The 12,549-nt window shown below is 39.2% G+C and overlaps 1 protein-coding gene and 1 long non-coding RNA gene across 2 annotated transcripts; one reads left to right on the forward strand and one right to left on the reverse strand.

The window, feature by feature from the left end:
- Positions 1 to 1,333: 1,333 nt before the first annotated feature.
- Positions 1,334 to 5,776, reverse strand: LOC135933977 (uncharacterized). The gene is made up of 3 exons (XR_010574045.1): positions 4,146 to 5,776; positions 3,920 to 4,032; positions 1,334 to 3,853 (listed from the first exon to the last, which is right to left on the reverse strand). It is a non-coding gene; the product is annotated as an uncharacterized LOC135933977 (long non-coding RNA).
- A 2,360-nt stretch (positions 5,777 to 8,136) lies between these two features.
- On the forward strand, positions 8,137 to 9,475 carry LOC135943543 (uncharacterized). The gene is made up of 5 exons (XM_065490119.1): positions 8,137 to 8,336; positions 8,391 to 8,572; positions 8,657 to 8,792; positions 8,853 to 9,075; positions 9,187 to 9,475. The coding sequence occupies exons 3-5, from the start codon at positions 8,669 to 8,671 to the stop codon at positions 9,473 to 9,475; spliced, it is 636 nt and encodes a 211-aa protein (XP_065346191.1). The 5' UTR covers positions 8,137 to 8,336; positions 8,391 to 8,572; positions 8,657 to 8,668.
- Positions 9,476 to 12,549: the final 3,074 nt, after the last annotated feature.

A 12,549-nucleotide genomic window follows, 5' to 3' on the forward strand; every position in this document is an offset into this window, starting at 1 on the left:
TTTTTAAATTGATTTAAGAAAAAACACCAGCTGGTACACGGTCGCATAAATTTATTTATTTTCCTCCGTCCTAAAATTACAATTATTTAAACTTATTTTCAAAGGTGGCTTTTGCGTCCCGAAATTATCTAAAAGAACTCAAATAAATGCGGCGACGATAGCAAAAAAGTCTTCAGTTTGCGCGACCTGAAAGGCAAAGATATAAAATAGTTTCTGAGCATCGCCAAAAGTGCTAAAAATTAGTAAAATAAGCTTAAAAATTCGGCCTGGAAGCGGATCTCAGGTCGAGGTACCCTGAAAAAGGTTATTAGGGTATCCCAGGTGAAAGCCCCGTCCAAGACCAGTCCGATGAGGGTTCGTGGTAAACGATCCAACGAATGACCGAATTTTAATAAAAATAAAACCATTTCATCTCTACAACGCGTCACGCTGCTACGCTAAGATAAAAAAATTACCTATGGGCGCGACAAAACCCAAAATTGGTTTCCATACCAGCAGCAATCCTTTTCGTGCAATAGAGCTGTTAATTATCTTTGGAAAAAATCGGCAATTTTCAAATGGCTGTCATATTCAAAAGAAAAAAATCACGTTTTTCATTTTTTTTTAAATTATCTCCTCCTAAGATTTTGGTCAGAGATCGGCTCGTATTTGACCACAAAATGATGCCAGATAAAATTCGCGTTGACTGAGAGCCTTTTTCGAATTGTTGCCCTGGAACACGGATATATGCTGGCCGCCGGATATCATTATAAATATCAACAAATTGGAAATTTAAGCCGTAAAAAATAAAAAATGGTTAGATTTTGATAACCTCGCGCACGGGATGGATGCGCCTCATCGTGGGCGTCGATAGGTACCAAAATCGGTGCCGTGTTGGACTCATATAGGTCCCCACCTGGGACCTGGGCCCCGAAATCGACAATTTGCAAGTGTCACAAATCGCGTTTTAAAATTTAATAACTCGGCCCCGATAAATTGTATTAAGGGAAAATAAAGTTCCTCAGACTCGCTGTAAAATTCTGCGTCTTGCAGGCCAGACTGCCTCTGCTGCCCGCCCCCGCTGCCACCAACGTCCCACCGAGAAAAATGTCAACCAAAAGGTGCCCATTGGGTGCCCGCGTTCGGTCACCCGGCTACCCCCCGTGGGCACCCAGATGGGCACCCATTGGTTATACCGCATGTCCAACCCTTCGGGCACCCGCGAGTGGTCATGCCCAGAATTCGGTCACCAAATGGGCACCCATTAAATGACCTTTCATAGAATCTCCTTATATTTACATTTAAAGTATACCTGAATTCAGGGAGCGTAATAAATGAGAGGCCGAGAATGTTCGTTGACCAAAAGCTAACCATCGGGTGCCTGGCTGAGGTTACCACCAGTGGGCAGCCAATGGTTACCTTTTGGCCACCTTTTATCTAGGGCTGTCAGGTGGCACTGGTGGCAGGTCACTTGACTTTGTCCATTAAAAAAGATAAATTTCAGCATAGCGCAAAATGACAGCCCGAGGTAAGAGGTAGCCAAAAGGTAACCATTGGGTGCCCGCTTGGGGTTACCCTCAGTGGGCAGCCAGATGGGCAGCACTTTTATTTGTTATTTCAATACAACAAAGTAAAAATCACAAAATTAAACATTTTATAAATCAATGACCATCCATTCCCTAATATTACAATTTCTTAAAAATCCCCGGAACATGAATTCAGAAATTGAAAGGCGAAGTGTAACTCTTGACTGCGTTGTGGTATCACCTTGAAATATTTACTGTCCAACCTTGTTTTCGATCCTGAACAAATTTTCAGTTTTCAAAACATTTGCAGGTTGTAGGTCAAGGTCACCTTTCGCGACCTTTTTCGAAAATTCAAAATTAAGGGATGATAGAACCCTTAGATTTTTTGGGGTTCATGGCTGAAATGTAGCCCTTGAAATTCTGCTCAAGCTCACCAAGTTTCAAAGGTGCAATTTTAATTGAAGTTTAATAACCAGCTCGAGGCCGCTCGATCGAGTACGGCCTTTAGTCTTCGAGTTCGCCTATCATTCGTCAAGACTATTTTTACATTTTCCATTAGATTAGACACAACAAGAGGGCCCAGGGTAGACATATTAAGGTTGAAATCGACCTTCAGGGTCTGTACCTGACGAGACCCTGAGATAAAAATTTAAAAAAACTCAATTTCATCAAACTTAGTGTCTTTCTATAGGCTCTGCAGCTCTAATATAAAGCCAAAACTGCTGATTTTCAATTTTAACAACATTTAACATCACGTCAGGATTAATGGCTTCCACAATTATTTCAAGAACCGGTTTCAGGATTGTCATTCGGCAGTTTAGGCTCTATATTTGAGCTGTGCAGCGGCGAAAACCTATTAAAAGACACCATTCTTGATGAAATTGGACATTTTCTAAATTATTATCTCAGGGTCTCGTCAGGGTCAGACCCTGAAGGTCGATTTTGACCTTACTATGTCAAATCTTGGTCCTCTTGTTGTGCCTAATCAAATGGAATGGGTAAAAATATTATCGACAAATGATAGGCGAACTCGCCGACTAACGAGCATGCTCGATCGAGCGGCATCAAGCCTAAATTAAACTTTCTTTAACAAATTATAGCAAACTATTTTTGCACTTCTGAAACTTGGTGTGCTTGTTCAGATTTTCACGGGCTACATTTCAGGCTTGAACCCTGAAAAAATCTAAGGAGGCCACCATCCCTTAAGGTCGAGAAAGGTGACCTTGACCTTCAAATTGCAAATTTATGGAAAAATAAGTTTTTCAGTATCGAAATCTGGGTTTGGCAGCGAAAATTCCAAGGTGATACCTCAATACAGTTAAGTTACATTCCACCTTTCAATAACACAATAAGCAAAAACAAATAAATAATAAATAATGTAAACAAAAATTTTTCAAACCCATAGAATCGCGTACAATAGACTTTGAAGAACTGCACACTTAAAAGTTAATAAAACCTAATAATTTAAACTATAATAACACATTAATTTATGAGGTGATGCAGCAACAAAGCAAAAATAATGTTGGATGATTATATAAATTGTACGAGTTCACCAGAAGTTGTGAATTCCCCTTGGCTGCCAGCTGTTACTTTTGATTTTAATAAGATTCCTGATGCTGCGCATTCAACCCTTAAAATAATTCTATTTGATGTGCTGGAAACCAAAACCGTCCATCGTCTAAACCTGATTGTATATATATTTTCAATCTGCTGATGGTTCTAGGGTAATTGGTTGAACTGGTTATGGTTCTCAGCACATTAAAATTAATGATTTTTAGTCAAGAAGGCACGGTAACAGTATTTAAAAAAACCACAGTGCAATTAAAATCAGTATGTGGTGGCTCATCTGTTGTTTTTGATTTCAAAACTTTAAGGCTTTTGCAATTTTTAACTTTAAACCCACGATGATTATCTGACAATAAGTAATTGATTTTAAAATTTAGTTGCCACAATAGTTAACTGTCTTGGAAATTATACTAAAATCTACTTCAAGAGGAAGCCAACTTGAACTAAAAAATATGCCGCAATTCCAAACTAAATCACAAAACACAAAAATAGTTATGGGATAATATTATAGTTGTTACAAACATAACAATAGAAAATTGAAGTATTTAAGCAGCAAATTGAACTTTGTAAAAATTAATTTTCAAGGTATAAACACAAAATTTATCATCAAAAATAGCCATTAAACATACAAAGATTACCACAAATTAACCCTCTACCCATGTCGTCCAGCGCGCTTCCTGCCAAAACATGTGGGTTCGTTGCTTTTCATCTCTGCAGGAGTTCATAGTCCCAGCGCATTCCACGTCGGTAGCAAAAGCAAATCGAACCAACAGCACACAACTCTACAAAATAAAATAAAAAGTAACAATTTTCTACTCATTAATTTTGCCATGTATTCAACTACATACCTGGATAATATGCGGGCGATGTTTAGTTAAGTTTTCCAGGCTTATAACCGGATGGCCATCGTGTACAGGCAGCTATTCCCAACAAGGACATCAGGGCGGGATGCGGTAGAAGCCTGCTGACACACAGGATTGATTAAAAAGCAATTTAAAATGAATATTTTGAAGTCAGTGTCCGCTCGCGTATTTTTGTAGCCCCCAACCTAAGTAAATTCAATGATACCCTTACCTTTCGGAATATCAGGAACATCGACCATCCGTCCAAGTATCTGTTGATGTTGTCGATTTGCCGAAATGCAACCGAAATCAGGGCGAAATAATCGGCTAACAATGATGATGCAATCGCAGCGCGTCTCAACCGTCATGCTTGTTTACAGTCAGTCAGTAACTGAGCCAGATCAGCCAGATCAGCCATAGGCAGCCGGCAGCAGCAGCTGGTGCTGCTGCCGACAGTGGCGCCACACGCGCGGTTGACGAGTGTTACATAGAAACGCGCGCGATAATGCTGAGCATGAATAAGTGCTCAAAACGAGTTAATTTAAAGAGTTTGAAATGCTAATTAGTGTTATAACCAAATAAATTTCTAAAAAATAATTTCTACGAAACATGAACTCAAGAATTTACGGTGGTTATTTTAGGTTGCTCATTGGTTGCCCATTGGTTAACCCATTTTGGTTATCAAAGTTTTTTTATTTATTTGTGTAATTTTACTACTTTTACAAAAATATTTTCCAAAATAAGTTAAAACTTTTGTGGTGACGAAAAACTGACAAAATTTGAGGGTAAAAAAGCAAGTAAAGGAAAAAAGTGCCCGCGCATTGGTTAACCATTGGGTAACCAAAAGTTGCCCCTTTTAAGCAATCATATATTAAAATGCATAAAAAATTTATTTTTCATTCCTAACAATAACCAAAACAATATTTTTTTTCTGTGCCCAAAATTTTACGAACACAGTTCATGATCCGGTCACACCGCAGTTATCCGATCCGAGCTACCCGAAAGCTGCCCGATGGTTGCCCACGACTGGGCACTGGCAATTTTAGGTGATCCCAGCCAAATATAAAAAATTCCAACGAAGCCAGGTTCAGGGTCATGCCTGAAATGCAAAACCACTCTTAGTTTAATTTTTTGGTGACCGCAAGTGACCATGGTTAACCGCCTGCCCACTCCGAGTATCCGAAAGGTGCCCGATGGGTGCCCAAGACTGGGCACGGGCAATTTCGGTGATCCGAGCCAAATTTCGAAAAAAATCCGATGAAACATGATTCAGGATCATGCCTGAAATGCAAAATCACCCTTAATTTTAATTTTGTTAGGTGACCGCAAGTAACCCCCTGCCCGCTCCAGGTAACCGAAAGGTGCCCATCGGGTGCCCAAGACTGGGCACTCAAAATTTGCATGATCCAAGCCAAATTTAAAAAAAATCCAATGAAACATGAATCAGGATCATGCCTGAAATGCAAAATCACTCTTAGTTTTAATTTTGTTAGGTGACCGCAAGTAACCCCCTGCCCACTCCGAGTATCCGAAAGGTGCCCGATGGGTGCCCAAGACTGGGCAGTGGCAATTTCGGTGATCCAAGCCAAATTTAGACAAAAATTTAATGAATCATGATTCAGGATCATGCCTGAAATGCAAAATCACCCTTAGTTTTAATTTTGTTAGGTGACCGCAAGTGACCCCCTGCCCGCTCCGGGTAACCGAAAGGTGCCCATCGGGTGCCCAAGACTGGGCACTCAAAATTTGCATGATCCAAGCAAAATTTCAAAAAAATTCCAATGAAACATGAATCAGGATCATGCCTGAAACACAAAACCACACTTTGCTCAACTTTCGTCAGGTGACCGAAAAGTGACCGCGGTTACCCCTCTGCTCGCTGGGGTCCCCATGAGTATCTTTTTTTTTAAAAAAAATTAACGCATGGACCACTTTTGGTTTGTGACTTGAAAATACGCCTCCCCGCCACGAAACATGTCGATTGCTCGGGTTTTGCGCCAATTACTCGCAACTGCCGTTTTTTTTACACGGGAAGATATGAAACAAGATTTTTATAACAATGTTTCCGCCATTGCTTCACAGTAATATATGTAAAGAAGTCACTGTCCTGGAATTACAATAGTGGAACAAAATTTTGACCTTAATTTATTTTTTTGAGGCCGAAACAAAAATTGAAAAGTGGTCTTTAATTAATTCAGTGCCTTTTAAGAAGATAATTTTTTTAAAGGCGGAGAGTCTCATTTACCCTTTTATTTTCTTCTACAATGGCAAATTATTGATGTTACCAACGGACTTTGATTGATTTTTCGTAGTGAGATAAGTAAAGTACTTACAAAATAGCTCAGCTGATAAGAAAGAGCGGCGCGTTTGCTGGCCTTGGAAACATTATCTGATTATCGGCCTGTGCCGTCACCTCATGCGAAAGTCCAACTTTTGGATGATGTCAGAGATAAGGATGAGTCTGCAGGTGCTCTCTCTGGATTTGATGAATTTTTATTCTTTTTTACAAAATCAAAACACACACAGGGGTTTTTCCCATGTGGCATAGCTCTCCCCTGCTTCCAATAATTTGTAATAGTGCCGATTTTCTTCAAATTGACAAGTTGCATAAGCCCCTAGTGTTGGAAGCCGCCAAATATGGCGCCACCGTATACTTTCGCAATAAATTTAATTTTAAGACAGTTGCGCTGCGTTTTACCACCGCCGCTCCCCCTCTGTTTGGCGTGCAGTTAGCCACTGCGAGATATACAGGAGAGAGACTGAGATCGCGCGGCGCAATTCAATGAAAACCGGCCGCTTTCGAAGTGAAGTTATAAAAATTAAATTGTTGAATAAGCCGACGATTCAGAAAGTTCTGTATCAAAAATATACAATATAATTTTTGAAGTGGTTGGTTACATCCCGCTGGTACATAACATACGTGCTTTCAAAAATCTAATTACTTACTGACGACATCATAGTCTGTTCAGCAAAATAAGAATATGTTTTAGGATTAACTCTTGAGAATTGCAACTTGTTTCATACTTCATAAATTGTTATTCTTGAATTTTTTCAGTAATTAGGTTTTTTTAATTCGCTCGTTATTTCGCTTTCTTTGATTTCAGTTTGTATGATGAAATGGAAATATAACGGCTAGTGAAAACGACATTGTAGACATCCCAGTAAGATGCAAACGGAAGGAAAATATTTCGCTTACTGTTTGGACACGAGAACCAAAATAAATTACTTCATTGTACCGTCAAGGTTTTTGAAACCAAGACCAAATGCAAGACATTCGAATCCGGGATTGGCCTGGGACTCTCTTGGACAACACTTCTGGGGAGCTGTGTTCCAATCAGCATGGCACGAGTCTTTGGAGGTTGACCCTGACGATGGGTTCTTCCAGGACCAAAAACCCGACAAGGATTTCGAGCACTTGCTGACCAAGGCAGAGTATAAAGAATGTCTCGTTCTTGCCACTGCCTCCTCCGTCCAAGAATTGCAACAGTTTGTTCGAACATGCAACATCAAAGTTCCAAAAAAATACAAACATTTGGATGATTCTGTCGCTTCAGGAAGAGAGCAACTGAACGAGCAGCAGCAGGTACGTCAAGAGTTTATTTCTATGAACATCTAATATTATTGTATTTCATTTGATCTTTTACGTTTTATAGAACCAAAAACCTTAGAAAATGCTAAATAACCAACTTGCTACGGAAATTTTTCAGCGAAACAAACAATTAGAGAGTGCCGAATCCAATCAGCAAACGAGTAATAAAGATATTTCAACGGCCTCAAAAGGATCGGAGGAGTCAAACTCTGCCAAAATATCTCCGGGAGGTGTGTAAACATTATCTCTCTTTGAAAATCCAAATTATTGCCCCTCGAATAACAATGTGTTTGCAGGAGCAACTCCTTTCGTTCTGCCACAAGAGCGCAAAGAAATTGATTTGGAAAAACCGATCGATTCGCTTAATGTCTCGGAGAATGTCTATAGAGGTATTACTATACAGGCGTGATTACTACTAAAATTTCCAATCTCTGTCATCACATGTATTAGAATAGTTGGTAAATAATTGGTCTTCATTTATTCCAGACAATTCACACGTTCGACCTAAAGGGGTTGCGAATTTAGGATTTTTTGAATCTGAAAAAGATGGAATTGTCAACAGGAAAAACGCAGACAAGTATTTTTCCTGAGTTTAGACATATTTAGAAACTAACATCGTTTTTTCAAGTGTTTGTGTCCTGGTCATTCACTACGATTTCAAAAACGATCCTAAATTGATCCGAAATGGAGACGCTTGTGACGTTGATCGCCTGAAGAGTATCTTCGGGGAAAACCGGAATTGCAATTTCCGTAATTTCCGATCACCGAACAAAAAGACTTTGCTTCAACTTCTGGGTGACCAAGAAAAGCTTTTACAGTACTTTAACTCAAAAGGTTTCACATTCAAATTAAAAGTTATATGAGATTATGATCACATTTCTGATTCAGATGACGTGCCCTCTGTTTTCGTGCTTTTCATTCTCTCTCATGGGACTGAAAACGGAACAATATTGACAGACCTTTTAGATAGTGAAACAAACAAATACGAATGTTTCACAACAGATGAGGTCTTGGACTCATTGCAGAAGCTACGGAAATTCGAAAAATGTCTGAAAGTTGTAAATTTTGGGGTAAGCTCAAAATTCATAATTATTAACAAAAGAAACAAAGAATATTGCAAAATAGTCATAACAAAATATTCTTTCATGTTTCAGCCATGTCGGGGGATGTTGGTGGATTCAAAGTTCGTCAAGAAGAATTCAGGCGTAAATTATGAAAACGAGAATTCATGCAGAATCACCAATCGCCCAGGAATGCACAACTATGTCGTGTTCTATTCGACAGTTGAAAGTATTTTTTTACCGCAACAATTCCTCATTCGTAACGTTAATAAATTTAAAAATCCTACAGCGACATTGGCTAACACTGATGAAAATGGTTCATGGCTAGTCCGAAACATCTGCGCGTGTCTGAACACAGCTGATGATGAGTCCTTGTTGCAATTTTTCACTATTGTTCAGAATCGCATGCATCAAGAGTCACGCTATTCAGTGAACTTGGCACAAAACACTCATATTGGGCAGACACCAGAGCTCAAAATGTTTCAACAAGACATAAAATTCATTATCTCAAAGTGAGTGTCACAAAGAAATTAATCGGAAAAATGTAGATAAGAGCAAACCTAGTTTACTCTCCACACAATCCAACAAAAAGTATATCAGTTTCTAATAGTTAAATTTTTTAGGGCTAAAATCCCAGCAAAACCTTCTTCAAGCACTGATGGGTCTGGTAACGTGAGCAAAGTCTCAAATGAAATACAATCCGTCAACTTCTCCTGGAAATCAGATGAAAGACAAGATATCAGGGGTCGTAGAGGTTTTATTTTATCAGTGGTCCGAAACAAACAAGTGCAAGAAATGACAAGAGCTCTTCAGAACCTGGACTTCGAAGTTACAGACTGGATACTGAGTAGTAAATCCCTGGAGTTTTATTTAAAGACAGGTGAGCAGAAGCCAACGAAGGCGATAAATTAGTTTGATTTAATTCTGGTATTACAGTATCTGAGTTGGAACCCGACGTGGGCTGCATTTTGACCTGCATATTTGGTCCTGTGTTTGAAAACGAACAGAAAGAGGTTTGTGTACGTGTTGGCCAAGATGCTCGTCCAATCGCAGACATCCTCTACAGCTTGGTCGGCCCTAGAAACGACAAATTGATAGGAAAGCCGAAAATTCTGTTCGTTGTTAACGTGGAAGCACCGAAGACTGACAGTGTAAGCTCTATTCCAACTAATGCAAAAGATGAGATTAATTCATATCTTTTAAATTAGATTTCTTTGGACGTGAAAGATTTACAAGTCTCTGCAACAAACCACAGTGGCTGGCTAGTTTTGATTTTAAAATATGAAGGTAAGTTCAGACAGAACGTGATTCATCAAAAGATGCGCATACTTAATTACTTCTTTCTCAGATTCATCAGAGAAGTTGATTGAACTACTTGGAAAGATCGGTGAGAAAAGCCTGCAAGAACTTCTGGAGCCTCTGCTAACTCGTGAGTCAAATAGAGAAAGTGCTGTTCTTCTCAATTCAACTTTGCAGTATATCTTAAAATTTCCGGTTTGGCCAAGAGCATTTGTAAAACCCGATTTCAAGCTGAAAACGACAAAAATCCCCTGTGACCAAATGGTTACTTTCGAAAATTCTAAGGAATATCCTATTGGGGAAAAGATCGATTTTGATACATTATTCAAAATAGCAAAAAGATTGTTTGAGGAAAACAAAAAATCAATTGAGAGTCCACTTCAGGAAATGAGCCATGTTGAAAATTCAGAAATATTAAGTGATATTGAAACTTCGATTACGTTGAATCCCGTCAGAGAATTAGAATCTTTATCTGCAGCTGAAAATTCTGCTGAAGCGAGCATTGTCTGGTTGTTTAATTCAGTTGCTGGAGCAGGCAAATCGACCGTTCTCAAAGAAATGGCGCACCAACTAACCAAACATGATGGAGGTTTTAAAGTACTGCTGATTCCTCTCAAAAAACATTATCGCTACTTATTTGACATGCCTGCAATGAACGTGAATGAAATCGAATTTCTCGTTAAGACAACTTGCAATTCTCTTGACGACATCAACAACTGGATTAAGAAGAGAGAACTCATTGTTTTCCTCGACGGATTCGACGAATTGTGTCCAGATTTCAGAGAAAAAATCATAGATATTTTGATTGCATTAAATAAAGCAAGAGTCCCACTCTTTATCGGAACGAGGCCTCACGAAGTGCACCACATTCAAGAGAAGATAAAAAACTCGACGATAATTGAGATCGAACCCCTTGATGAAGCAAAGCAAATCGAGTTTCTGCGGAACGTGACCAGAAAGAATCAGCAACAAATCGACCATTTGATGAAAGTCTTCAAAGACCAAGACATTCTGGGAAACCCACTCTATCTCACTTTGTTGGCCGAGCACAAAGGTGATGGAAACCTGTATGAAATCTTTGACACAATGGTGCGGCACAAAGTAGAGATTTCTTTGAAGAGAGAAAATGGAGGCAAAGATGTTGGAGAAGAGAAGATTGAAAATTCATTGAAGTTCATTCAATTGGTGGCCTCTCGTTTTATGACAGGGGTGAAGATCGACCAAGGTAGTGTTACAAAGGATGAATTGGAGAAGATGAATGCTTTTGGAGTTGTGACATATTACAATGACACAGTAAATTTCACTCACCAAGTGTTTGCAGAATTTCTTACCGCGCAAAAATGTATATACGATTTGAAAAATCCAGTAGATGAAAGAGTGCCCTTGTTCAATGATGAACTGATGCAGTGCAGGAAGTTTGTCGACCTTTTCTTTTCCACAGAAATGGGGAAGGACACGTCGTACAAAGAAGCTTTTAAGGTTTTTGCAATATCAACCGATCCTTTGCAATTAGTTAAACAAACATGTCGAGAGAATTTGAGGCAAATGTTCAATTTACTCAACCCCGATCTCTCATTAAAAAATGAAGACGGAAAAAACGCTTTGCACTTCGCATTGAGGCATCTTGAAATGGCCAAGATGGTGCACAAAAAGAACAGCAAGCTATCGACCGAAATAACCAACAATGGAGAAAACTGTCTCCACTTGGCGATTGATGACGAAGAATGCAGCGAGAAAGTGGCTCTTTGGATTATGCAAAACATTGAAGTGGACAAAAACGCTGAAACCAAAATTGGGGACACACCACTTTTGCTGGCTGGAAAAAGAAAAAAATGGGAAGTAGCGCAGCAGCTTGTATTGAAATACAAAGTTGAAGTTAACAAAATTGATTCAACGGGAAACACATTTTTGCACTATGCTGTCCAGTCAAATAAATTGGATTTAGTGCGCGCACTTCTTGATAAGAGCTCAAATGTCAATTTAAAAAATAAAAAAGGAAACTCAGCCCTTCACCTTGCTGCTGGGTGGAATAAAAACCCAGAAATCGTGAAAATATTACTTCAAAAAGGGGCCGAAGTTAATGCAAAAAACAATGATAACTGGACCGCACTACATTATGCCGCTTCAAATAACCCAAATGTAGAAGTGATCCAAAAGCTGCTCGAAAACCGCGCCGACGTTGATTCACAAACTAAATTAGGAACTACAGCCCTTCACCTAGCTGCTCGGAATAATGAAACCCCAGAAATAGTTACAATTTTGATTCAAAATGGGGCCAAAATAAATGCAAAAGACAATGATAACTGGACCGCACTACATAAAGCAGCTTCAAATAACCCAAATGTACAAGTGATCCAAAAGCTGCTCGAAAACGGCGCCGACGTTGATTCACAAACTAAATTAGGAACTACAGCCCTTCACCTAGCTGCTCCGGATAATAAAAACCCAGAAATAGTTACAATTTTGATTCAAAATGGGGCCAAAATAAATGCAAAAGACAATGATAACTGGACCGCACTACATTTCGCCGCTTCATTCAACCCAAATGTAGAAGTGATCCAAAAGCTGCTCGAAAACCGCGCCGACGTTGATTCACAAACTAAATTAGGAACTACAGCCCTTCACCTAGCTGCTCGGAAAAATGAAACCCCAGAAATAGTTACAATTTTGATTCAAAATGGGGCCAA

This window comes from Cloeon dipterum, chromosome 1 (genome assembly GCF_949628265.1).
Source record: "Cloeon dipterum chromosome 1, ieCloDipt1.1, whole genome shotgun sequence".
Classification (NCBI taxonomy): Eukaryota; Metazoa; Arthropoda; class Insecta; order Ephemeroptera; family Baetidae; genus Cloeon; species Cloeon dipterum.